The 27,614-nt window shown below is 41.0% G+C and overlaps 1 protein-coding gene and 1 pseudogene across 1 annotated transcript; both read left to right on the top strand.

The window, feature by feature from the left end:
• Positions 1 to 8,620: 8,620 nt before the first annotated feature.
• LOC100346931 (olfactory receptor 7E178-like) lies at positions 8,621 to 14,731 on the top strand (annotated as a pseudogene).
• A 6,823-nt stretch (positions 14,732 to 21,554) lies between these two features.
• Positions 21,555 to 25,682, top strand: LOC138845762 (olfactory receptor 7E178-like). The gene is made up of 3 exons (XM_070059334.1): positions 21,555 to 21,656; positions 22,676 to 22,695; positions 24,686 to 25,682. Exons 1-3 carry the CDS (start codon positions 21,555 to 21,557, stop codon positions 25,680 to 25,682), a joined length of 1,119 nt encoding a protein of 372 aa, XP_069915435.1.
• The last annotated feature ends 1,932 nt before the right edge of the window (positions 25,683 to 27,614 follow it).

A 27,614-nucleotide genomic window follows, 5' to 3' on the forward strand; every position in this document is an offset into this window, starting at 1 on the left:
GCTTTCTCAGGCACATTAGCAGGGAGCTGAATGGGGAATGGAGCATCCAAGACTTGAACTGGCCCCTATATGGATTACAGTGTTGCAGGTGGTGGCTTAACTTGTTATGCCACAATGCCAGCCCCTCTGTTTTCTTTTTATATCTCTTTATTGTTATTCACATTCTGCTCAGGTGTTGCTTTCCTGAATCCTTTCAGTCATCTATCTGTGTCCTCTTTTAGCTTACTGACCATCTTTAAGATACTCAAATGTGTTGTCAGACCTTCAATATCTCCATTTCTTTAAGGCAGACTGAGTAGCTTATTTATGGGCATTTAATTTGTTCCTTTGACTGGGCCATATTTCTTTGTTTCTATGCATTCTCTGTATTCTCTGTTGAGATCTGAATATTGAAAAAAAAGGCTTCTCCCAGTCTTTATGTTTTGGTGTCATACAGGGAAAGACATTCACCAACACACTGGCTAGAGATTATGGTGGGCAGCCTAAGGTTTTCTGGGGAGCATCTTCTCTGGGCTTGTGTGTGTGTGATTTTGTAGATAGAGGAGTTTGACTTTGTTCTCAAGGACTCATCCTCTCTTGCTCCCCTTGGTGATCTTCTGTGGTCCTGCAGTTTCTGTAACAAGATGTACTGCCACTGTTCTTAGGGGCCCCTGATCTGGTCCCCACACTGCATTGCCATTCACTTTAGTTTTATAAGTCAGGAAAGTCATGAACCAGCTCCTCAGGAAGCTCCTGAGAAGACAGAACCGTGGATGAACACGGCACCTTCACTTTATCTCCCAAGAGAAAACCAGGGACTTGGGAATTTAATTCTTCTGTCCTGTGGTTCCTGGTATAGAGGGCTGTGGTGGGTAAATGCAACACATGCTCTTATCCATTGACACAGCTCTCCTTGGATTTGTGCCCCTTGGTGTGGTGCAATCTCTTAATTGGTTTGTGGGGTTGTCAGAAAGGCAATTTGGTCCATGGATGTTGTGATGGCATGGGTTTGTGAGGGAAACGAAGATCTGGGTCGTCTTCTTCCACCTTCCTCACAGATATCACTATGGCCCAAAGTGTATTTCATTAAAGACTTACTGAGCTGATAACACATGCTAGACATCAAACGAAAATGTAGTCAGGAATGAAATGATGAGCAAAAATCTGAAGCCAACTTCTACACAGAATGTGCAGAAGTTGACCTTCCACACAGAATGATTGCAGCTGATAGTGACATCATTGGAGAGATTCTGTGGTAGAAAGGCAATGAGTCACTCCTTGGATTACATGACCATGGATACACCATGGAGCACTATGGTGGAATCTAAATATACACACAATACAGAGATGGATCTGCACATCTGACAGTTGTCTGAGTGGGGAATTTGGTGGACAGTGTGATGGTTTTATGTATTTTATAATATTCTGGGAAAAGGAGAGATATATGTACATTCTTGTGCTGCTTACAGACCAACATCAAGAGTACTGTTTATGCCTAAAGTGCTCAACCAATAAGAAGAAATATCAGCCTATGCCTTCAGACTTTGAGATGCTGGTTCCAGGGACAGACATTCTGCACAGCAGTAAAGATGCCACTGGGGACGCATGTGTTCCATATTTGAGTGCCTGGAATTGAGTCATGTTAATGTGCACCCTGAGAGATTGCAGATGACGGTTCAGTAATTTGGTCCCTACCACCTACAAGGGAGATCCTGGTTGAATTCCAGCTCCTGACTTCCTCCTGATTCAGCATTGGCTCTGTGGGCATATGAGGATGGAATCAATGATGTAATATCTCTCTGTCTTTCTTTGTATGTTTCTGTCATTCAAATAAAAAATAAATGAAAAAAATTATAAAAAAATACCATATTGGCATTAGTAAAGTAAATTGTCCCTGTGTCTCCTCGTCTAGAGTCATTGAGATGGAGAACCCTCTGACTGGTTGTCGAAGACATCCTCCACTCTTACTGCTCACTAGGCATCAAAGGGTAATGGACGCTCACTCTCTTGTAATGCCCCACAGCAAGGAAGTTCAGCCCAGCAGGTTCTGTGGGACACAGTGGATACAAGAGGGACGGTTGGATGAATTATTTCCTCACATGCAGGACCAACACGGTAATTGGGATAAGTAGATTTATCAGGCCCAAAGTGAGAAGTGTCAGCCCAAAGGCAAGAATTTTATTATCTTGGTTCATGGGGGAATTGAGAACCACCAGAAGAAATTCTGCTTTCCTTCCACCCTGGTACTCTCCAGAGTCAGCACATTTCCACAGCTACATGCCCCACTACAAGGACAACTGAAGACATGTTTGCATACAAGGGGGGGTCTTTTAAATTTCATGGAAAATGTATATTAGGGATTATTTTTCCACTTTCCTATAACTTTTTGAAGTACCCTCTTTTTTTACTGCTCCTAAGTTGTAGTATAATGTATATTAAATATGTAAAAAAATAATAGCTTTGTAATACTTCCATGTAATTCCAGAAGAGACATAACTTCAAAAAAATACTCATTCAAGTTAGTAAAAAGCTAAGGTACCAAGTGATGACACAGCAACCTAAGCGAGTGCTTAGCAAGTGAAATTGGAAGCAGACTTGAGAGACTAGTGCTGAGAAACAGGAAATCATATTCTTTGCATGGAAAATCTAATTATCCCTAGATGATTAATCCAGAGGATTGACAGATGTAAAAATTACACACTGTTTTGTGGAATCGAGAGACAGAATTCTGAAATTAATATCAGCAAGTCCCCTAATTGGGTAACATGGACCCACTGGCTAATGAGGAGCTCTGTGCATTGAACCCCCAGGGTCTTCCAAGTTTCTTCCAGCACCTTTCCCCAAGATCTTCCAGCACCTTTAGACCTTGACTTTGCCAGTGGAATTCCAGTAGCTCCATACAATGATCCGTACCATTGTGAGCATCTGTATCTGGAGGACATGGCCTGAGTCTGTCTCCTTCCCAGTCCTTAGTAAAGAATGTGAGGCTCCACTGCACTCCATGCAGAAGAGGAGCAGAGGAGCCATCACCACTTATCATGCTTCTGCCGAGAGGCAGCATAGCTCAGTAAGTGCTGAGGGAGAAGGAATAGGATCTGGGAATGTCAGGAACATTGCTTTCTCATCACCAGGATGAAAATGACTGCTGGGATAGACAGATGGGAAAGAATCAGGCAAAATTTCAGCTCAGAAATTTGTGAGGTTTGTGTTCTTGGTTCTCAGAGGGGTTCAAGGCTCTCATTCAGAGTTTTTCTTGAAATGAGTTATTCTTCCCACTGTGATCACTTTCATGTTGATAGCACATGAGTCTGTATAAACTATCCCTGAACACTCAAACAAGATCATGAAGGTTATGGGAAGGGTGCCAGTAACCAAAGCATCTTGAAATTTTATTGAAAACTTTATAACTGCCAGTGTCTGAACTCTACATCCTGAGTCACTTGTTTCATGTCATTATATAATCTCCCAAGTTACGCTGCACACACTTCTATTTTATAGAAGAGGAGAGGAGCTCAGAACTTTTGTTTGACTTGAATCAGCGGTTGTCAGGTAGAAGAAGGAGCCAATTTTGGATCGGGTGGGCTGATTTCAGACAAGGAATGTAACCCACATTCCCCACTGATGACTCAAGCAGTCATTTCACTTTTCTGTCCCTTCAAAGAAGAAACTGCCTGTTAATTTTACTCTTTCTTTTGGTTTCTTTGTAGACTATGGCAGGCAGCATCCAATGACATGTGACTGAATTCAAAGGCAAAGATCACAGGCGGAGCAGGCACAGGGTCATTCAGGGAAGATTTCTCTCCAGTGATTTCACTTTGGCTTTCAACTTCCTCTACTTCTCTTATAATTATCCTACTTAATCTCAAAAAGAGACATTAAGATGAGGTGTGAGGTTTTATTTCCACTGTAGAAACTGAAAGAGATTAACAATGGATCTCAGAGGTACCTAATATTTTAACCTCTGGAACTCTGCTTAACACATTCTGATGACTGGGAGACAGTGTAGACCTTTAATCATCAGATCCAGAGACCATGCAGTTTTGAATAGTGTCCAATCTGCTGATTATTCCTGTGTTGTAGAGGATGTTTTCAGGATCTTTGACATGGGGCATTGTCATCTGAGCTGATACTTCATTGAGTAATGAATGAACTTAGAATAGAAGCTTCCTATGTGATCTATAAGTAATAGATGAATCAAAAGGGAGAAAAATTTTAGGTATGCTTGTTACTATATTAAGGTTGATAATCAAATCATTCACTAAAATATAACCTGCTTGATACTGTGCCTTCCTATTTCTGTACCAGGATTTGTTGCTCTTGTCCTTGTTTGAGAACTTCAAAACATTCATGGAGAAATGGAATTAATTATCTAAATTCATTTTGGCCCAAACCTGTTTTTTAAATCCATGCACAAGTTTTTCATAATACACATTTTCCACATATTATCAAAATTTTATATCCAAAACTATTTTTGCATTAAAATGAACTCAAAATTTAATTTTCATTCTGACAAAACATTTTACAGTGTAAGTATATCCTCACAAATGTATATATAAATTGTGCATTTTGGGAAGAATGGCAATCTTTCATTTTTGAATCCTTAGATCCCATTTGTTGCTTGGCCCAGAGGAGGCATAAAAAAATCTCTGCAACATATAGAGGAAAGCCTTGCCTGGCTCATAATCATTGGGTGTAATTGTGTGGCTTCAATACACTTGGTGCTTTCTTGTCATTACCTTCACACCTTTCAGGAATGTGAAATAGAAACAGAACCTCAGAATACTATGTGCTTTTTGTCTCTGTGAAGGACACATGCAATTTCAGTTAATAGAATCTATAGCATAACCATTGTTTGAGTATTGAAAAATTAAGGCGGAGATGGTCTGAGCTACAATAAAAGGAAAATGCAGAGAATAGGGAGGAGGGAGACATTGTTGCCCAAGGTGAGACTCCTGTTAGAGTTGCCATCATTGCAGCCTCAGCTGAGCTTTGAGGATGGCATCCATCAACAAAGCTGGTATTTCTGTAAAGACAGAATCTGTATTTAGAAGAAGCACAACAGTGATGTGTTTTAGTTCTAACTTCCCCTCGGTGCTAACCTGTCACAGATATGGGTGTATTCTTCCTATGTCTAGTGGACAACACAATTACCAAGAGGTGGAGAGATTTATACACATTGTTGAGTGTTGTAGGTGACTGACACAGGACTAAACGTTGATTTTTCCAATCACTTCCCACAGCCACGTATTCTCCACAGCAACCAAGTGGAATTATTATTCCTCTCACAAGATGAAATTTCTTAGTGAGTTTTCATGGAAGGATTACTACCAGACATTACACAGGGAAATATTTGATGGTCTATCTAAAGGGGAAATAGTTAATAATGATTGATATTGTATTGGAACTGCAGATGCAGCTGATTATTAGTAAGATTGAAATTTCATCAAGTTTTGCAACTCAAACAATTTCACACACACATCTTTGAGAAATATTCCTATGTGTGGTATCGAGAGAAGCACAGACATTTTGGAAACATGGTCATACACTCAGGTAGACAGATTAAATATGGACTTCTCAAGTGAGGAATGGACAGACAAAGTGTTTGAAGGAGACCAATGTACTTCACAGAGAAAATAAAACGGAACATCAATTCACACTAGTATATATCAGGAGCAGTAGGTATAGCATACTACTCCAATGAGCCCCAAAATACTTCACAGGTAAATTTTAAAGAAAACTACTTAAGGATCCCTAAATCAGTACTGGCACAAGGAGCTTGTATTTTTCTGCAGTGAATGAAGCCTCAGGTGGGGAAGCTTGCAACTGGTGTCACAGTACCTGGTTCAGGTCTTGACCACTCCACTTCTGATCCAATTCCTGCTCATATGCACTCTTGAGGCAGCACGGATTCAAATAAAATGAAAAATGAATAAGAATGTAGTAAAATACTTACAGAAGCTTCTTTCCCTCAGACTTACAATGTGAACAATTATTGTTCCACATTTACAGATGAGGAAACTGCTCAAGTACATTTACATTCTTTTCTGGAATTCTTTGTTTTACACTTCTTTTCTTGATTCAATCACAGTGTGAACTATTAATGTAATAAAGTCAAGTTGCCTTGAGGCAGCCAGAATTAGAGAATTGCAACCAATGAATCAAGAAGGTATAACATGAAAATATTTGAATTATGCACAGGAAGTTTGGGACTCCAATGGTCTTGGCCTTCCCTGATACCAAATATCTCAACTTAAATAAGGGCACTTATGATCATAAAAACTATAAAGCAGTCTTACCATGTCTCTATAGAAAAGAGTGGAAAAATGGAAACAATATTTGAGGAAGATACAGCTCTCACATAGCAGATCATACAGGGTAGATGAGAGCATGAGAGCAAAGGGGATAGATAAAAACATGAATAAAATTTTAAAAATTCAGGTATTTCTAAATAGTTCATTATTTCTACATATTGGACAGGTAAGAATACACTAATATAACATTTGTGGTCAGTGGTTTCATATGGTCATGTGCATTTAATTAAAGCATACTTATGAACGTCTGCCATCCACTGATGATGAGGATGGATGTACTTGGTGACTTTAAAGAGACAAACAGGAGTGATTAAGATGTCCTCCTCCCACCTGGGGTACCTGGGTTGGATTCCTGGCTCTGGGCTGTGACTCGGCTTCCTGCCAGTGCAGACTGTGAGAGGAAGAGGTGACAGCACAAGCAGTCAGGCCCCTGCTACCCATGTGGGAGACCTGGATTGAGTTCCAGCTCCCAGTCTCTGCATTGGTCTGCCACAGACAGCGCAGGCATCTGGGGAGTCTCCCTGTGTGTCAGCCTTTCAGAGCAAAAAAGACAATGGAGAGAAACCAGAAAACCTAAGAATGCTGAAACCCTGACACAAAACAATAGTTTCCAACCATGAAAAGCAAGTGCAATTTAGAGTATAGATAATGCAGTCCTAACTTTACAGAGTACTTTTAAATATTTTCAGTCAAGTGAGCTTTTATCATGGCCTGAGAAGAAAATAAGATATATTCGATTGCTCTTCATTTCCTTGAATTAGAATGATGTTGTCCTACAGGGGGAAAATGCACTTGCTATTCGATTCTGTTAGAAGACTTGGTTGCATTTGGTTGTGATCACAGACAGTGCTCAACTCATGTGAGTGTCTAAAGTAGGTGTGCATAGATGGAGAAGAGGAGCCCAGAAACCAATCAGAAGGAGCTCCAGGAAGACTAAGTCTGTCACTGTGGAGGAAGATGGCAGAGGTTGTATGTCTCCAAGTGTGAAACAGAGGAGGTGGTCTTGAAAAAGATGTAAAACACACCTCAAAAGATTAAGAATTTCAAAATTGTATTGTCCCCCAAATTTTTAAAATCAATTTATTCTTTTTTTTTAACTTTCATTTAATGAATATAAATTTCCAAAGTACGACTTATGGGTTACAATGGCTTCCCCCCATAACGTCCCTCCCACCCACAACCCTCCCATTTTCCACTCCCTCTCCCCTTTCATTCACATCAAGATTCATTTTCGATTATCTTAATATACAGAAGATCAGCTTAGTATACATTAAGTAAGGATTTCAACAGTTTGCTCCCACACAGAAACATAAAGTGAAAAATAATAGATGATTTTTTTAAATGATGATGAAATCAGATCAGACCTATTGTCATGTTTAATCCCAGTGAGAGTCAAGTTGGGAATTGATAATTTCTTTTTTTTTTACAGAAGATCAGTTTAGTATACATTACGTAAAGATTTCAACAGTTTGCACCCCCATAGAAACACAAAGTGAAATATATTGTTTGAGTACTCATTATAGCATTAAATCTCAATGCACAGCTCATTAAGGACAGAGATCCTACATGAGGAGTAAGTGCACAGTGACTCCTGTTGTTGACTTTACCAATTGACACTCCTGTCTATGGCATCAGTAATCTCCCTATGCTCATAGCCCTGACTGTTAATGAACAACTTAATACATTATCCCTCTTAGTAGTTTTTTTGTCTGTTCTACTTAATATGACTGGTTTAATTCTGTAATTAATACACAGTTATTCTTAAGTGTTGAAAATTAACTGAAATATGATCCCTGTTAAACATAAGAGTGGGAATAAGAGAGGGAAGAGATGTACAATTTGGGACATGTTCAAGCTGACTTGCCCCAAATGGTAGAGTTAGAAACATATCAGGGGATTCCAATTCAATCCCATCAAGGTGGCATGTACCAATGCCATCTCACTATTCCAAGTGATCAATTTCAGTTCACAATTTTTCATAATGAAAGGACTAAGAGTCAAAGGGAGCACATAAACAAGTCTAGTACCTGCTAACACTAACCGATAGAATAAATAAAGGGGAGAGTGATCCAACATGGGAAGTGAGATACTCAGCAGACTCATAGAATGGCAGATGTCCTAAATAGCACTCTGGCCTCAGAGTTAGCCCTAAAATCAATTTATTCTAAGAACCTTAGAGTTACTCATGTGCTATACCCATAATGGGTTGAGTTGAAAATATAGGCATGGGCCATGAGCCATTTGTTCCTATACTAATGCTATTTTCTTTTCAAAGATTCCCAGGTTATATTGAAATACAAAATGTCACATGTGTCTCCGAATTCCATCTCATGGCCTCCTCAGAGATAACAGAACTGCAGCCCCTCCTCTTTGGGCTGTTCCTGTCCATGTACCTGGTCATGGTGCTTGGGAACTTGCTCATCGTCCTTGCTGTCAGATCAGACTCCCACCTCCACTCCCCCATGTACTTCTTCCTCTGCAACCTGTCCTTGCCTGATGTTGGTTTCACCTCCACCACGGTTCCCAAGATGATTGTGGACATCCACACTCACAGCACAGCCATCTCCTATGTGGGCTGCCGGACACAGATGTCTCTCTCTGTTATCTGTGGATGCATGGATGCTTTGCTTCTGACCGTGATGGCCTATGACTGGTTAGTCGCCATCTGCCACCCCCTGCATTACCAGGCCATCATGAATCTCAGCCGCTGTGGCTTCTTAGTTTTGGTGTCCTTTGGGGCCAGCCTTTTGTATTCCCTTCTTCAGAACTTGATGGTCTTAAGGGATTCCTGCTCAAGAAACTGGAAATTTCTAATTTCTTCTGTGAGCCTACTCAGCTTCTTAGCCTCACTCCCTCTGACTCCTTCACCAATGATGTATTCAGATATCTTGTTGGCATCATCTATGGTTTTCTCCCTATCACAGGGATCCTCCTCTCTTACTATAACGTTGTGTCCTCCATTCTAAGAATCCCCTCAGCAAGTGGGAAGTACAAAGCCTTCTCTACCTGTGGCTCTCATGTCAGTCGTTTGCTTATATTATGGAACAGGCCTTAGAGTCTATCTCAGTTCTACTTTCTCACTTTCTCCGGGGGAGGGTGCCTGGGCTTCAGTGGTGTACACTCTGGTCATCCCCATGCTCAACCCCTTTATCTACAGCCTGAGGAACAGGGACTTGAAGAGAGCCATACAGAAGCTCCTCAGCAACACAGCCTATTTTCTGTCCTTGTGCCATGGGTTTGGACTGCAGGTTGAAAAAGGAAGCAAAACTAAGCATCTGGAAGTAGAAGTCTCACTTCTAACCACATGATGTATGAGGCTCTCGTCTCTCTAAATTTTGTGTCTGAATATTGCTTCTTTTGCCATTTTGAATGGAGAGTATTACAGATTTTTTATACATCTTAACCATTGCATGACTGAATCCTACTTTACCTCTGCAGAACCCTCTGTGGTTTATTATTGATGATCCAGGAATCCTGGTCAAATGAACAACCCTTTATGCATTTTTGAAGCTTATGTCTTTTCCATAAATCTTCTGCACGTTTCATCACATTTTGATCCTATGTAACTTATTTGTGCTGGTTTTCAGTGTGGACCCCTATCACCGCTCCTTTTTTAGGGAACCACCAGGGTTCTGTGTCCTGCCACCAGAGATTCTGATTTTTTCAATTTCTGTGAAGACTGAAGTGAGATTTATTTGGAAGGCAGACATACACACACATTGTGGGGCAGGATGGTTAGAGAAAGAGAGGGAGATCTTTTATCTACTTGTTTACTCCCCAAAAGGCTGCAATGGCCAGAACTGGGCCAGCCCTAAGCCAGGTTCAGGAGCTTCTTCTAGGTCACCCCCATGAGTGGCAGGGGCCTAGGCACTTGAGGCATCCTCCTTTGCTTTCCCAGGTGCATTAGCATAGAGCTGGAACAGAAGTGGAGCAGCCAGGATTTGAACTGGCATCCATATGGGATGCCAGGGCTGCCGGCAGCAGCTTAACCCACTTTGCCACAACTCCAGCCCTTGGCGAGAATTATTAAGGTACCCTAGAGATATTCTGAAAAGTCTGTAGTGTTTTAGGAGCTTCATTGTATGTGATAAGTCAATTCTCCTTTGCTGCTTTCAGGATTTCTTTTTTTTCTGCAACATGGATATTTTGATTATCATTTGGCTTAGTGTTAGTTCTTTGGATTTATTTTAGTTGGAGTTAACTGAGCTTTTATAATGTGTATATGGACTTCCTTCTTGAAATGTAGGAAGCTCCAAATAGGAGTCACTGTTTCTTAAAAATGGCTCTCTACCATACTCCATTTCTTTATTCTTATTGTGTAATTTCAATAAGGCATATGGAATATAGGGCATATCTCCTTATGGTATCCCATATATCCCTCTAGTGTTATTCACTTTTCTTCATTATTTTTCTTTTGCTCCTGTGACTAGATAATTTCAAATAAAAAAAATCTGAATCTAAACACGAAAATATTGATTACTGGAGGTTGGGAGTCATGGAATAAGTGAACGTGTTTGGGATGAAAAGATAGGGGAAAAGGCCAGCATTGTGGCACAGTGAGTAAAGCTGCTGCCTGCAACAATGGCATCCCACATGGGTGCCAGTTTCAGCCTTGGCTGCTCCGCTTCCAGTCCAGCCCCCTCCTAATGCACCTGGGAAAGCAGTGGAGGTGGGCCCAAGTGCTTGGGCCCCAGTGCCCGTATGGGAGATCTGAAAAAAGCTACTGAATCCTGGCTTTGGCCTGTCCCAGCTCCAGCCATTGCAGCCATTTGGGAAGCCAACCAGTGAATGGAAGCTCTCTCTCTCTTTCTGTCTCTCTCTTTTTGTTCCTCTTTCTGTTAACTCTTTCAAATAAATAAATAAATAGTCTTTATAATAATTGGGGAAGATGGGTGTAGTTAACTGTAACAAAGATATTACTATGTGATGTAATAGGGGACATAGGATGAGGGGTATATGTGGACTCTGTTTTACTACCTCACAAATTTTTGTATATTTAAAACTATTCTGACACAAAGTGTTAAAAAATGATGATATAACTGTTAGTAAATAAATTATTGGAAAAGTCCAAAAGTTCACTGATTCTTTTTTGTACCTGAACATTCTATAGAATGTTCCAATTTAGTTCTTATATTATTTATCCCCAAAATTTATTTTTTTTTACAGTTTGTTACCTTTATTTTCATTTATTCCTTTTTTTTCTGGTTGCACAGTTGTACTCTTTGTGTCATCTTTTAGCTAGCTGACAATCTTTGAGATGATTATTTTGAATTTGTTGTTTAAAAATCAAATACTTCCAATCTTTATTTTTCAAAAAGATTTTATTTATTTGACAAGTAGAATTACAGACAGCGAGAGAGAGAGAGGTCTTCCTTCCGTTGGTTCATTCCCCACATGGCTGCAATGGCTGGAGCTGCACCGATCTGAAGCCAGGAGACAGGTGCTTATTTCCTTGTCTCCCATGCAGGTGCAGGGGCCCAAGCACTTGGGCCATCTTCTACTGTTATCCAAGGCCACAGCTGAGAGCTGGATCGGAAGAGGGGCAACTGGGACTAGAACTGGCACCCTTATGGGATGCCAGTGCCATAGGCAGAGGATTAACCTAGGGCGCCATGATGCCGGCCCTTCTCCATATCTTTAAAGAGGGTTTAGTAACTTATTTCTGCTGAAGCATTTGTTCCTTTGGGTCATATTTCCCAGTTTCTATGCATTCCTTTTGTTCTCTGGTTAGATGTGATCATTGGGGAAAACTTCTTCCCCCAAGTTTTCTGGACTGGATTCATATGGGGAAAGACCTTCACGGAGATTGTTGGGGACTCTCAAACCTTTGCTGGGAGGCATCTTCTCTGGGCTGTGTGTGAGTTTATAGTTGTTGTCAAGAGCACATCTTCATCTCTGCCTGGTGTCTTGCTTCTGGTACTGAAGTTCCTCTGGGAGGATAACTAGGTGTTTCCATAGGTCTCAGTGGCTCCTAATCTGGTACCCATAGGCCACTGCCATTTCCATTAGAACTCCAAGTCAGGCAAGGTATAATGCGCTTCCTCAGGTAGCCCCTGAGAGGACAACACATCTTCTCTTTCCCTTCCAAGACAGATGCTAGGAGTTGGGGTGTTTCTGCTTATCCTGAGATGGTGTTTCTGGCACTGGCAGGGCCTTGGCTGACAAACACAAAGAATGCTGCCATTCACCATGAGGTAGCTCCTTTTGGCTTTATGCTCCTCTGGGCTTGATGTAAAGCCTTAACCGGCTTGTGGAGCTCTTACAGAGAATTTGGTTCAGGGATATTGTTAAGTCAGGACTCTGTGGGTGAAATGAAGACCTTGGACTGACTTCCTATTCCTTTGTCTTAATGATATCACCATGGCCAGCATCATATTTTATTAACCACTAATGAATTGATGACACTCATTAAAAATATAAAGAAAATACATTCTGGAGCAAAATGAACACTACATGATGCACAAAAATCATACATTACTGGAATCACTTGTGAACTTTGCTGCAAAATGGCTACAGCCTGTTTTGATGTTGGGAGATTCTGGTGGATAAAGAGAAACCAGGATCTCCTCTTTGGACTAGTTGGCTGTGGATAGATACATCATGAATCAGTATGAGTGGAAAATCTATCAATACAAACACAGAGACAGTATCCTGCAGGAGAATCTGAGAGCATGACAATTTGATGGGGGTTCAGCTGAAAGGTAGCCCGGTCATTGCATAACCTTATTGTGTACAGATGTTAACACTTAAAGTGTTCAAGATCACATAAGTGTAAATATCAGCCTGTGCTTTTAGACATTTAGAATTCTGCACCCAGGGGTGGGCATTTAGCACAGCATTGCCTGAATCCTGCAGTGTAGCAGGTAAAAGCCACTGCCTGCAGTGCTGGCATCCCATATGTGAGCTGGTTTGAGTTCTGGCTATTCCACTTCTGATCCAGCTCTCTGCTATGGCCTGGGAAAGCAGTAGAAGATGGCCCAAGTGCTTGGACCCCTGCACCCGCATGAGAGACCCAGAAAAAGCTCTAGGCTCCTGACTTTGGATTGAGGCAGCTCCGGCCGTTGTAGACATCTGGGGAGGAACTGGTGGATGGAAGACCTCTCTCTTTTTTTTTTCTCTCTGCCTCTGCCTCTCTATAACTTTGCCTTTTGAATAAACAAATAAATCTTTTAAAAAATTGTATTGCACCAAAATTTTTCTCTTTAGTTCAATTGTTCTAAGAACATTAGAGTAAAATCATGTGATATACACATAACTGGTTGAACTGAAATATGTGCCTGTGCTGATTGCCTGTTTGTGTGCTTCCTTTTACCAACTTTTTTTTAGTAGGATTCCAGGGTACATTGAAACACAAAATATCACACATGTCACAGAATTCCATCTCATGGGCTTTTCAGAGATCCAGCACTGCAGCCCTTCCTCTTTGTGCTGGTCCTGTCCATGTATCTGGTCATGGTGCTCAGGAACCTGCTCATCACCCTGGTCATCATCTCAGACTCCCACCTCCACACACCCATGTACTTCTTCCTCTGCAACCTCTCCTTTGCTGATGTGGGTTTCACCTCCACCACGGTTCCCAAGATGATTGTGGACATCCACACTCACAGCACAGTCATTTCCTACATGGGCTGCCTGACACAGATGTCTCTCTTTATTATCTTTGGGTGCATGGATTATTTGCTTCTGACAGTGATGGCTTATGACTGGTTTGATGCCATCTGTCACCCCCTGCATTTCCAGGTAATCATGAACCCCTGCCACTGTGGCTTCTTAGTTTCAGTGTCTTTTGTGTTCAGCCTTTTGGATTCCCTGCTGCACAGTTTGATGGTCTTGCAAGTTACCTGCTTCAAGGATGTTGAAATTTCTAATTTCATCTGTGACCCTTCTCAACTTCTCAGTCTTGCCTGCTCTGACTCCTTCACCAATGACATAGTCAGGTATCTTTTTGGCATCATATATGGTTTTTTCCCGATCTCAGGGATCCTCTTCTCTTACTATAAAATTGTTTCTTCCATTCTGAGAGTCCCATCACCAGGTGGGAGGTAAAGAGCCTTCTCCACCTGTGGCTCTCACCTGTCAGTCATTTGCTTATTTTATGGAACAGCCATTGGGATGTATTTCAGTTCAGCTTTCTCAGTGTCTCCTGGAAAGGGTGCCTTGGCCTCAGTGGTATACACTCTGGTCTCCCACATGCTCAACTCTTTTATCTACAGCCTGAGGAACAGGGACATCAAGAGGGCCCTGTGGAGGCTCCTCAGAAAAACAGGCTCACCTCAGTCCTTGTGCCACGCGTCTGGACTCTTGGTGGGAACTGCAGCAAAATGAAGCATCTAGACCTACAAATCTCACTTTTCTCCATACTTGATGTGTGAGGCTGGTGCTCTCCAGATTTTGTGTCTGGTTATTGTTTCTTTTGGTCTTTTTAATGAGGCATATTTTAGATTTTTATACATTTTTCATACATAACCAGAGGCTGGGAGGTATCAAGCAATAAAATGGTTTTACATAAAAAATAAAAGAAGCTGGGTGTGGATCAATAATTGTGACAAAGTGGCCGGCGCTGCAGCTCACTAGGCTAATCCTCCCCCTTGCGGCGCCGTCACACCGGGTTCTAGTCCCAGTCGGGGTGTCAGATTCTGTCCTGGTTGCCCCACTTCCAGGCCAGCTCTCTGCTGTGGCCAGGGAGTGCAGTGGAGGATGGCCCAAGTGCTTCGGCCCTTCACCGCATGGGAGACCAGGATAAGCACCTAGCTCCTGCCATCAGATCAGACTTAGAAGACAGAGCACAGGAAAGCATACAGTCAAACCAAAGAAAAGAAGAGGAAATTAGAAATCTAAAAAATATTGTTGGGAATCTAGAGGATAGTATTAAAAAACCCAACATTCGGGTTCTAGGAGTTCCTGAAGGCACGGAGAGAGAGAAAGGATTAGAAGGCCTTTTTATTGAGATACTAGCAGAGAACTTTCTGGGTTTGGAGAAGGGCAGAGACATCCTAGTACAGGGAGGTCATAGAACCACTAGTAAACATGACCAAAAGAGATCCTCACCATGACATGTTGTAATTAAACTTACCATAGTGAAACATAAAGAAAAGTTCCTAAATTGTGCAAGAGAGAAATGTCAGATTACTTTCAAAGGATCTCCAATTATACTCACAGAAGACTTCTCATCAGAAACCCTACAGGCTAGGAGGGAATGGCAAGACATAGCCCACGTGCTAAGAAAGAAAAACTGCCAGCCCAGAATATTATATCCTGCAAAGCTTCATTTATGAATGAAGGTGAAATAAAGACCTTTCATAGCAAACAGAAATTGAAAGAATTTGTCGCCACTCGTCTGGCCCTGCAAAAGATGCTTAAAGATGTGTTACACTTGGAAACACAGAAACATGGCCATCAATATGAAAGAAGGTAAAGAAAGAAAACCTACCAGTAAAAGATCATAGGAAACTCAAAGCATATACTATAAAATATCTTTGGGAAAATGGCAGGGCAGGTCACTACTTATCAATAGTCACATTGAACGTTAATGGACTCAAATCTACAATAATAGGCACAGACTGGCTGAATGGATTAAGGAACAAAACCCATCTATTTGCTGCCTACAAGAAACACATCTTTCCAACAAAGATGCATGCAGACTGAAAGTGAAAGGTTCGAAAAAGATATGCCATGCCAACTGACCCCCCCAAAAAAGCAGGTGTAGCCATATTAATATCAGACAAAATAAACTTCAACACAAAAACTGTTAAGAGAAACAAAGAGGGGTACTATATAATGATTAAGGGTTCAATTCAACAGGAAGATGTAACTATTATAAATGTATATGCACCTAATTACAGGGCACTGGTTTATTTAAAAGATATGTTAAGGGACTTAAAGGGAGACTTAGATTCCAATACAATAGTAGTGGGGGACTTCAATACTCCACTCTCAGAAATAGACAGATCATCCAGACAGAAGTTCAACAAGGAAACAGCAGATTTAATCGACACTATTGCCCAAATGGATCTAACAGATACCTACAGAACTTTCAATCCTACATCTAAAGATTTTACATTCTTCTCAGCAGTGGATGGAAATTTCTCTAGGATTGACCACATACTAGGCCATAAAGCAAGTCTCAGCAAATTTAAAAGAATTAGAATCATACCATGCAGCTTCTGGGACCACAGTGGAATGAAGGTGGAAATTAGGAACTCAGGAATCCCTAGAGAGTATGCAAACACATGGAGACTGAACAACATACTCCTGAATGAACACTGGGTCATTCAAGAAATCAAAAGACAAATCAGAAACTTTCTGGAAGTAAATGAGGATAACAACACAATGTATCAACACTTATGGGATATGGCAAAGGCAGTATTGAGAGGCAAGTTTATAGCAATAGGTGCCTACATCAAGAAATTGGAAAGGCACCAAATAAATGAGCTTTCAATTCATCTCAAGGATCTAGAAAAACTGCAGCAAACCAGACCCAAATCTAGTAGGAGAAGAGAAATATTTAAAATCAGAGAAGAAATCAACAGGATTTAATCCAAAAAAAAAAAAAACCTAGTAAAAATCAGCCAAGTGAAGAGCTGGTTTTTTGAAAAAATGAATAAAATTGACACACCATTGGCTCAACTAACTAAAAACAGAAAAGACCAAAATCAATAAAATCTGAGATGAAAAAGGAAACGTAACAACAGACACCACAGAAATAAAAAGAATCATCAGAAATTACTACAAAGAGTTTTATGCCAGCAAACAGGAAAATCTATCAGAAATGGATAGATGCCTCGACACCTGCAATCTACCTAAATTGAACCAGAAAGACATAGAAAACCTAAATAGACCCATAACTGAGACAGAAATTGAAAAAGTAATAAAGGCCCTCCCAACAAAGAAAAGCCCAGGACCAGATGGATTCATTGCTGAATTCTACCAGACATTTAAAGAAGAAGTAACTCCATTTCTTCTCAAACTATTCAGAACAATGTAAAAAGATGGAATCCTCCCAAATTCTTTCTATGAAGCCAGCATCACCTTAATCCCTAAGCCAGAGAAAGATGCAGCACTGAAAGAGAATTACAGACCAATATCCCTGATGAACATAGACACAAAAATCCTCAATAAAATTATTGCCAATAGAATACAACAACACATCACAAAAATCATCCACCCAGACCAAGTGGGATTTATCCCTGGTATGCAGGGATGGTTCAATATTCACAAATCAATCAATGTGATACACCACAGTAATAGACGGCCGAAGAAAAAACATATGATTATCTCAATAGATGCAGAGAAAGAATTCGATAAAATTCAACACCCTTTCATGATGAAAACTCTAAGTAAACTGGATATAAAAGGAACATTCCTCAATACTATCAAAGCAATTTATGAAAAACCCACGGCCAGCATCCTATTGAATGGGGAAAAGTTGGAAGCATTTCCACTGAGATCTGGCACCAGACAGGGATGCCCACTCTCACCGCTGCTATTCAACATAGTTCTGGAGTTTTAGCCAGAGCCATCAGGCAAGAAAAAGAAATTAAAGGAATACAAATTGAGAAGGAAGAAGTCAAACTATCCCTCTTTGCAGATGATATGATTCTTTATTTAGGGGATCCAAAGAACTCTACTAAGAGACTATTGGAACTCATAGAAGATTTTGGCAAAGTAGCAGGATATAAAAACAATGCACAAAAATCAACAGCCTTTGTATACACAGAAAATGCCACAGCTGAGAAAGAACTTCTAAGATCAATCCCATTCACAATAGCTACAAAAACAATCAAATACCTTGGAATAAACTTAACCAAAAGTGGGGAGCAACTCGGACTAGACTAAGTTACTGGAATTAAGACTTATTCTATGCATCTGCTCTCCCACCATATGGCGCTGAAAGGGAGCAAACAACTTCTACACAGCTGCCTCCAGTTCGACCAATAACCTGCAGGAGCTGATCCTGATCCTGATTGGAGGAGAGCAGCGTACTCGGCATGTGGGTAGCAGAATTGGGATTGGTGGAAGAGGACTGTAAAGGAGGAGAGAGACAACATGCACCAGGAACATCCAGATAACATCTGAGCAGCCCCCGAGAGAGCTGGCTGGCTGGTGGTGTCCCTCCCCCCCGGAAGTGGGGAAAGTGGCAGGGGGAGCCACCCTTCCACGGAGGTGGAAGGATCAGCAGCCAACCTGGGAAGGACCAGCAGCAAACCCGGGAAGGGCCGAGCAGACCAAAGAACAGTGCAGGGTCTAGTGTTGTTCCTCCGTGAAGAGGGGGCGCGACAACCAAGGATGTTAAAGATCTCTATGATGAGAATTACAAAATCTTAAATTAAGAAATAGAAGAAGATACCAAAAAATGGAAAAATCTTCCATGCTCATGGATTGGAAGAATCAACATTATCAAAATGTCCATTCTCCCAAAAGCCATTTATAGATGCAATGCAATACCAATCAAGATACCAAAGACATTCTTCTCAGATCTGGAAAAAATGATGCTGAAATTCATATGGAGAAACAGGAGACCTCGAATAGCTAAAGCAATCTAGTACAACAAAAACAAAGCCGGAGGCATCACAATACCAGATTTCAGGACATACTACAGGGCAGTTGCAATCAAAACAGAATGGTTTTCATACATGGTTCTGGTACAGAAACAGATGGATAGACCAATGGAACAGAATTGAAACACCAGAAATCAACCCAAACATCTACAGTCATCTATATTTGATCAAGGATCTAAAACCTTTTCCTGGAGTAAGGACAGTGTACTCAATAAATGGTGCTGGGAAAACTGGATTTCCACATGCAGAAGCATGAAGCAAGACTCTACCTTACACGTTACACAAAAATCCACTCAACATGGATTAAAGACCGAAATCTATGACCCGACACCATCAAATTATTAGAGAACATTGGAGAAACCCTTCAAGATGTTGGCACCAGGAAAGAATTCCTGGAAAAGACCCGGGAGACACAGGCAGTCAAAGCCAAAATTAACTATTGGGATTGCATCAAATTGAGAAGTTTCTGTACTTCAAAAGAAACAGTCAGGAGAGTGAAGATACAACTGACAGAATGGGAAAAAATATTTGCAAACTATGCAACAGATAAAGCGTTGATAACCAGAATCTACAAAGAGATCAAGAAACTCCACAACAACAAAATAAACATCCCACTTAAGAGATGGGCCAAGGACCTCAATAGACATTTTTCAAAAGAGGAAATCCAAATGGCCAACAGACAAATGAAAAAATGTTCAGGATCACTAGCAATCAGGGAAATGCAAATCAAAACCACAATGAGGTTTCACCTCACCCCAGTTAGAATGGCTGACATTCAGAAATCTAAAAACAACAGATGCTGGGGAGGATGTGGGGAAAAGGGACACTAACCCACTGTTGGTGGGAATGCAAACTGGTCAAGCCACTATGGAAGTCAGTCTGGAGATGCCTCAGAAACCTGAATATAACCCTACCGTTAAACCCAGCCATCCCACTCCTTGGAATTTACCCAAAGGAAATTCAATTGGCAAACAAAGAAGCTGTCTGCACCTTAATGTTTATGTAGCTCAATTCACAATATCTAAGACCTGGAATCAACCTAAATGCCCATCAACAGTAGACTGGATAAAGAAATTATGGGACATGTACTCTATAGAATACTATACAGCAGTAAAAAACAATGAAATCCGGTCATTTGCAACAAAATGGAGGAATCTGGAAAATATTATGCTGAGTGAAACAAGCCAGTCTCAAAGGGACAAATATCATATGCTCCCCCTGATTGGTGACAACTAACCGACTACCAAAAAGGAAACCTGTTGAAGTGAAATGGACACTATGAGAAACGGTGACTTGAGCAGCCCTTGCCCTGACTGTTGAAGAACAACTTAATACGTTATCCCTCTTAGTATTTTTTTTGTCTGTTCTACTTAATACTATTTGGTTAATTCTGTAATTAATACACAGTTATTCTTAAGTGTTGAAAATTAACTGAAAAGTGATCCCTGTTAAATATAAGAGTGGGAATGGAGAGGGAAGGGATGTACAATTTGGGACATGCTCAAGCTGACTTGCCCAAAATGGTAGAGTTAGAAACATACCAGGGGATTCCAATTCAATCCCATCAAGGTGGCATGTACCAATGCCATCTCACTAGTCCAAGTGATCAATTTCTGTTCACAATTGATCATAATGATAGGACTAAGAGCGAAAGGGATAACGTAAAGAAGACTAGTGTCTGCAAATACTAGCTGATAGAATCAAAAAGGGAGAGAATGATCCAACATGGGAAGCGGGATACTCAGCAGACTCATATAATGACGGATGTCCTAAACAGCACTCTGGCCTCAGAACCAGCCCTTAAGACATTCAGATCCAGCTGAAAAGCCCATGAGAGTATTTCAGGCATGGAAAGCCAAGAACTCTGGCAAAAAAAAATGACCTAAATGAAAGATCTCCGTAAGTGAGATCCCAGTGGAAAGAACAGGTCTTCAAAGAAGGAGGTTCCTTTCTCTGAAGGAAGGAGAAAACTTCCACTCTGACTATGACCTTGTCTAAATATGATCAGAGTCGGTGAACTCAAAAGGCTTCCATAGCCTTGGCAACTCATGACAAGAGCCTAGGGTGATTACTGATGCCATAAACAAGAGTGTCAATTGTGTCAATTTGTTAAGTCACCAACAGGAGTCACTGTGCACTTACTCCTCATGTAGGATAGCTGTCCTTAATGTGCTGTACACTGTGATTTAATGCTATAACTAGTACTCAAACAGTATTTTTCACTTTGTATTTCTATGTGGGTGCAAACTTTTGAAATCTTAATATATGCTAGACTGATCTGTATATAAAGAGAAGTGAAAATGAATCTTGATGTGAATGGAATGGGAGAGGGTGCAGGAAAGGGGAGGGTTGCAGGTGGGAGGGAAGTTATGGGGGGGAAAGCCGTTTTAATCCATAAGCTGTACTTTGGAAATTTATATTCATTAAATAAAAGTTAAAAAAAGCACAATGGGATGAGATATCATCCCATTAGAATGGCTCTTCTTAAAAAGCTAAAAGATAGAAGATATGGGCTCCCATATACTATAGTTAGAAATGTAAATTAGTATAGACATTATGGAAAACAGTGTGGAAGCTCTTCAAAAAATGAAAGCACTACTATATGATTCAACCATCCTACACCTGAGTAAATTTTAAAGTAATTAAAATCAATCTGTCAAAGAAAAAAAAAGAAAATGGAATTCTCCATGCTTTTCATACTGCTGCAATGAACTCAAAGAATCACATTGGGATTTGTAAACATGGAGAACAGAAGTCTGAATTCTATGTAAAGATTCTGCATCTTGGAATTCAGCAGCAAGAAGCAGAGGTGAGCAGTCCTTGGAGAACATTACAGGTGCAATTTTCTATTTCTCTCCTATTTGCATCAGCAAGTCATCAGAGACTGGGCTACATGGGCCTACAGGCTAATTAGGAGCTCTGAGAATTGAGCCCCCGAGGTCCTCTCAGCTCAAGCAATGAGCCAGAGCCTCCAGACCGTGATGTGGTAGTGGAAATATAATGGCCACTCCTCCCCATGTGAGTGTCTGCATCATGAAGCCCCAGACTGAGTCTGTCTCCTTTCCTGTCCTGAGTCGAAAGCCTGAGGCTCCCTTGAACTCCAGGCAGAAGAGCAGCAGTGGAGCCATCATCCTTGGTCATGCCTCTGCTCAGACTCAGCACAGCCCAGTAAGTGCTGAGGGAGACAGTGGAAGTTGATGGGGCTGTCAGGAACACTGTTTCCTCATTATCAGGACAAGCAGGACAGCTGGGGTAGACAGCTGGGAGGGAAACCATAGACAGTTTCAGCTCAGAGGCCTGTGCCAGTTTATGTTCTTGGTTCTCATCAGGGTCTGAGATTTCTCATTTTGAATTTTTCCCTCCCACAGTGATTCTCAGTCCCACTGGCAGCCTCTTCATGACAGCAGCCTGTGCATACCTCTAAACTATCCCCTGAGCACTCAGCAATGTCATGAAGGTGATGGTGAGGAGGGGGAGGATGTCATGACCCTAACATCACACAGCTTTATTGAGGGCTTCCTAAGTTCCAGGCTCTGAACCCTAGGTTCTAAGTAGCTTGTTTCATTTCATCAACATAAAATTATGTTCCGTTGCCCATATAATTTTATCATACAGAAGAGGTGAGGAACCCTGCATTTTTGTGTAACTTGTGTGAAGCTGTGGGGTAGAAATGGGTGAAGTCATGTTTGAGACAGGTGGGTAGTCTGACTGCAGACACAAGGAGCATGTCCAGTATTCCCCTCTTGCATAGCAGCCATCTCTTTCTCTTTGCTGTCACACCAGGAAGGGACCCCAGTTCATTGTGATCTCTTTGGGGTTTCTTGATAGATCACAGTGGGCAGCAGTAGGTAAAGTATGGTTGAGTTCAAAGGCAAAGATCACAGAAAGATCACAGGGTCATTCTGGGGACTCTATCTCTCAATCTCATTTCAAGATTTCATGTCAGCCATCCACTTTGTCCCCAAATCTTGAAATCACTCACTTAATCTGAGAAAGAGGCTGACAGTTGGGGTCTTGGGTTCCAATACCAAGGAATGAATTAGCATTGCCTTTAGGCAGCTGAAGTTAGAGAACCGTAATCCAACTATCAGGAAGGGGCATCATGAAAATCTTTGAATTCCACATAGGATGACGGGAACACAAAGCTGGTGCTGGGTCTTTCCTGATCTCCACACTTCAACTACAAGCAAGGCTTATGATCAGAAAAACCATAAAGCAGAATGACTAGGCCATGAAAGGAAACAGAATAAACACTTTAAGCAAGTTTAAAGAAAAACATCTTATAAGGGGTATATATTAAAAAAATTGGAAAAATTCAGGTGGCTCTTAAAGTTCATTATTTTATTTCATTGTCAGGTGCCTAGTGTAGTAGTGTTACCTTGTGCTCACTGATGTTACATGATTATGTGCACAGATAAACTGATTTTATCAAGATTTGAAGTCCACAGAACAAATGAAAGGAGTTATATATTAAATTATGCTAAAAGACAAATGGGGGTGGGTATATAGCATTGTGGTTAAGATGCCCACCTCCCACACTGGCATGCCTGGGTTGGATTCCTGGATCTGGCTTCTCACTCCAGCTTCCTGCTACTACAGATGATAAGAAGTAGTGGTTTCTGTCTGTCTCTCTCTCTCACTGTCCACTATGTCAAAAAAAAAAAGTAGTAGTGGTGATGATCAAATATTTGGGCTCCTGCCTCATGTGTGGGAGACCTGGATTGAATTCCATGTCTCAAAGCTTCTGCATGGGAGAAGTCACAGCCATGGTAGTCATTTGGGGCAGTGAACCAGTGGAGGAAAACTCTCAAATCTCTTTCCGTCTGTGTCTCTGCCTCTCAAAACAAGCAGACACACAATAATTGAGTGACTACTTCCATCGACAAAGGAAGGCAATCAGAACAGCTAAGAATGATAAAACCCTAGAGGGCAACTGATACCCAGCAATACTTCCTGATTATGAATACCCAACTTTAATTTGGTGATTAGATAATGCAGTTCTAGCTATTAAGGGTATTATAATTATTTCAAGTCAAGTAAACTATACTGTTGGTTACAAGAAAATAAGGTACATAGCACACTGTTAGCAAGAATGTTTTTCTAAATAGGGACAGACACTTTTTATTCTTCCTTTTTAAAAGCAAAGGTGCTGCACCAAAAGAAAATTTATCAAGTAGAAAAGCTAAAAGACCCTAGTTTAACAGCAATATAGGCAAGTGCTATAAATAGTAATTGAATAGAAAGATGACCATTTCACACATAGACAGTAAATGTTAATCACTGATCATTAAAACTATAGAACATAATGTAGATTAAAAATATATTTATCTCAAAAAGGAAAGAAAAAAGTGAGGGAGGAAATGAAGAGTGAATATCATTATATTGTATCTGTGAACTAAATTAAAACTGCTAAAAAGTAAAAAACTAAAAGTAAATTCAAATAATAGGTTACAATTGACTGTGATCATGGACTGAGTCCTTCTAATGTTTATGGTTTTCCAAAATTTTTCATTTGAGTGTCTCTAAAGTAGATGTGCATGGAAGGAGGTGAGTAACATGGAAACCAATAATGAAAGCACCCTAAGAAGCCTGAGTGTCATGGTTGAGAAGACTACAAGAAGTTGCATGCTCACCAGTGTGAATAAGGGTGGAAAACACAACATAAAAATTATGAATTTCAAAATTGAATAGTACCAGGTAACATTTTAATTCCATTTACTGTTTAAACCTTAGAGTTATTCTTGAACAACAACCATGACTAGTTGAGTTGAAAACATATACAGAGTGCTGGAAGCCTGTTTATCTGTTTCTTTTTACCAACACTATTTTCTTTTCCAGAAGGAATGCAGGTTATATTGAAACACAAAATCTTACACGTGTCTCAGAATTCCATCTCTTGGGATTCTCAGAGGATCCAGACCTACAGCCTCTCATTTTTGTGCTGTTCCTATTCATGTACCTGGTCACAGTGCTTGGGAATCTGCTCATCATCCTGGCTGTCACCTCAGACTCCCACCTCCACACCCCCATGTACTTCTTCCTCTGCAACCTGTCCTTGGCTGATGTGGGTCTCACCTCCACCACGGTTCCCAAGGTGATTGTGGATGTCCACACTCACAGCACAGTTATCTCTTATGTGGGCTGCCTTACACAGATGTCTTTCTCCATCACCTTTGGATGCATGGATGATTTGCTTCTGACAGTGATGGCCTATGACAGGTTTGTCGCCATCTGCCACCCTCTTCATTACCAGGTCATCATGAACCCCCACTGCTGTGGTTTCTTAGTTTTAGTGTCAGTTGTGGCTAGTCTTTTGCATTCCCTGTTGCACAGTTTGATGGTCTTGCAAGTTACCTGCTTCAAGGATGTTGACATTTCCAGTTTCTTCTGTGACCCTTCTCAGCTTCTCAACCTCACCTGCCTTGACACGATCATCCATGACATATTCGTATGTTTTGTTGGTGTTGTATATGCTTTTCTCCCTATGTCAGCACTCTTCTTCTCTTATTATAAAATCGTTTCCTCCATTCTGAGGGTCCCATCAGCAGGTGGGAAGTACAAAGCCTTCTCTACCTGTGGCTCTCATTTGACAGTTGTTTGTTTATTTTATGGAGCAGGCCTAGGCGTCTATCTCAGTTCAACCTTCTCACTTTCTCCACAGCAGGGTGCCTGGGCTTCAGTTGTGTACACTCTGGTCACCCCCATGCTCAACCCCTTTATCTACAGCCTGAGGAACAGGGACATCAAGAGGGCCATATGGAGGCTCCTCAGCAACACAGTCTCTGTGCTATGCATTTGGAGTGCTGGTTGGAAAAGCAGCAAAACTGAGTACTAGAACTACAAATCTCACCTCTCTCATTCCATGGTGTTTGAGGCTCTTTTCTCTCCATTATTGTGCCTTAAAGTGGCCCTTTTAGTCTTTTTGGTGGGGAGCATTATAGAATTTCTGTTCATGTTAACCACCGCATGTCTTAATCCTATGATACTATGGAGCTTTCTGTAGGTTCCTATTGGTGATGCAGACATCCTAGACAGATGAAAAAGTCTTTATTTATTTGACAGTCATAGTTACAGACATTGAGAAAGAGAGAGACAGAAAGGTCTTCCTTCCATTGGTTCACTCCCCAAATGGCCGTTATGGCCGGAGATGCACTGATCCGAAGCCAGGAGCCAGGTGCTTCCTCCCGGTCTCCCATGTGTGTGCAGGGCCCAAGCACTTGGGCCATCGTCCACTGCTTTCCCAGGCCATAGCAGAGAGCTGGATTGGAAGAGGAGCAACAAAGACCAGAACTGGCGCCCGTACAGAATGCCAGTGTTGCCTTCTTTTTTTTTTTTTTAAAGATTTATTTACTTGAAAGTCAGTGCTAGAGAGAGAGAGGAGAGGCAGAGAGAGAGGGGGCGTATTCCATCCACCAGTTCACTCCCCAGTTGGCTGCAATGGCCAGAGATGCACTGATCCAAAATCAGGAGCCAGGAGCTTCTTCCAGATCTCCCACATGTGTGCAGGGCCCAAGTACTTGGGGCATCTTCCATTGCTTTCCCAGGCCATAGCAGAGAGATTCATTGGAAGTGGAGCAGCTGGGACTGGAACTGGTGCCAATATGGGATGCTGGCACTGCAAGCGGTGGCTTGATCTGCTATGCCACAATGCCAGCCCCTCTTTTTGTGTTTTTACAGTTTCCATATTTTCCAAAATTCATATGTACTCTTAGACACATGAGCATCACCCTACCTTATCTGTGAGAAGGTGTAGAGCTGCTCATTTTTAGGGAACACCAGGGGGCTTTAGCAATACTCAGGCCTGATCTTCTCCACCTGAGACTCTGATTTCTTCAAGTGTATGAGGACTGAGAAGAGAATTTCTAAGGATTCTAAGTGTATGATGAAAACCGGCAACAATTTTTTTAGGAGCTTCATTGTAGGTGATGAGCTGCTTTTCTCTCACTGTTTCAGGATTTTATTTCTTTGTGTGACTTTGGACAGTTTGATTATAATTTGTTTTGGTGTTAGTCCTCCCAGACCACATACGCTGGTCCGCTTATAGTATCCCTTAAATCTCTGACTCTTTTACTTCTCTTCATTGTTTTTTCCTCTTTCTTATGACTTAATAGTTGAAAAAAAACCCAACTCAATCTGAAGACAAAGTTTTGATTAGTTGAATCTAGTAGTGATTGTAAAGACTAAACACTTTTTTGGAGTTAAAAACAGGGGAAGCTTGGTATGATTCAATAATTGTGACAAAGCAATTAATATGAGATGTTAATAAAGGAAAAGGAGTGAGGGGCATATGAGCATGCCGTGTAATTCTACCTCATGATTTGTTTTGTAAATTTAAATCTATTCTGAAATAAATAGTTTAAAGGTATAACTGTCAGTAAAGATAATTTGGATGGTTACAAAAAATGCCTGAGTCTTTCTTCTCCTTTATACAGTCTGCTGTCGAACACTGTATTTTTATTCCGATTTAGTTATTTTATTCTTTATCTCCAGTATTTGTTTCTTCTTTTTAGTTACATCTCTCTATCATTTTGTTCATACTTTGTTTTACTCATTTGTCTGTGTTATCTGTTAACATATTGACAATCTTTAAGATAGTTATTTTGAACTTGCTGTGGGATAATCAAATGTCTCCATTTCTTTAAAAAAGGGCAGGTGGTTCATTTCTGCAGATAAAATTTGTTCCTTCATGCCTTATTTGTTTCTATGCATTGCTTTTCTGCTGAGACTGGAATCTTAGAAATCTCAAAAGGGGCTGGCTCTGTGGCAT

Source organism: Oryctolagus cuniculus, chromosome 16 (genome assembly GCF_964237555.1).
Source record: "Oryctolagus cuniculus chromosome 16, mOryCun1.1, whole genome shotgun sequence".
NCBI classification, from domain to species: Eukaryota; Metazoa; Chordata; class Mammalia; order Lagomorpha; family Leporidae; genus Oryctolagus; species Oryctolagus cuniculus.

Coding starts and splice junctions, on each gene's coding strand:
- LOC138845762 (XM_070059334.1), top strand. CDS start 21,555: ATGAACTCAAAGAATCACATTGGGATTTGTAAACATGGAGAACAGAAG. Junction 21,657..22,675: donor TTCAGCAGCAAGAAGCAGAG/GTGAGCAGTCCT, acceptor GTTTCTTGATAG/ATCACAGTGGGCAGCAGTAG. Junction 22,696..24,685: donor ATCACAGTGGGCAGCAGTAG/GTAAAGTATGGT, acceptor TTTCTTTTCCAG/AAGGAATGCAGGTTATATTG.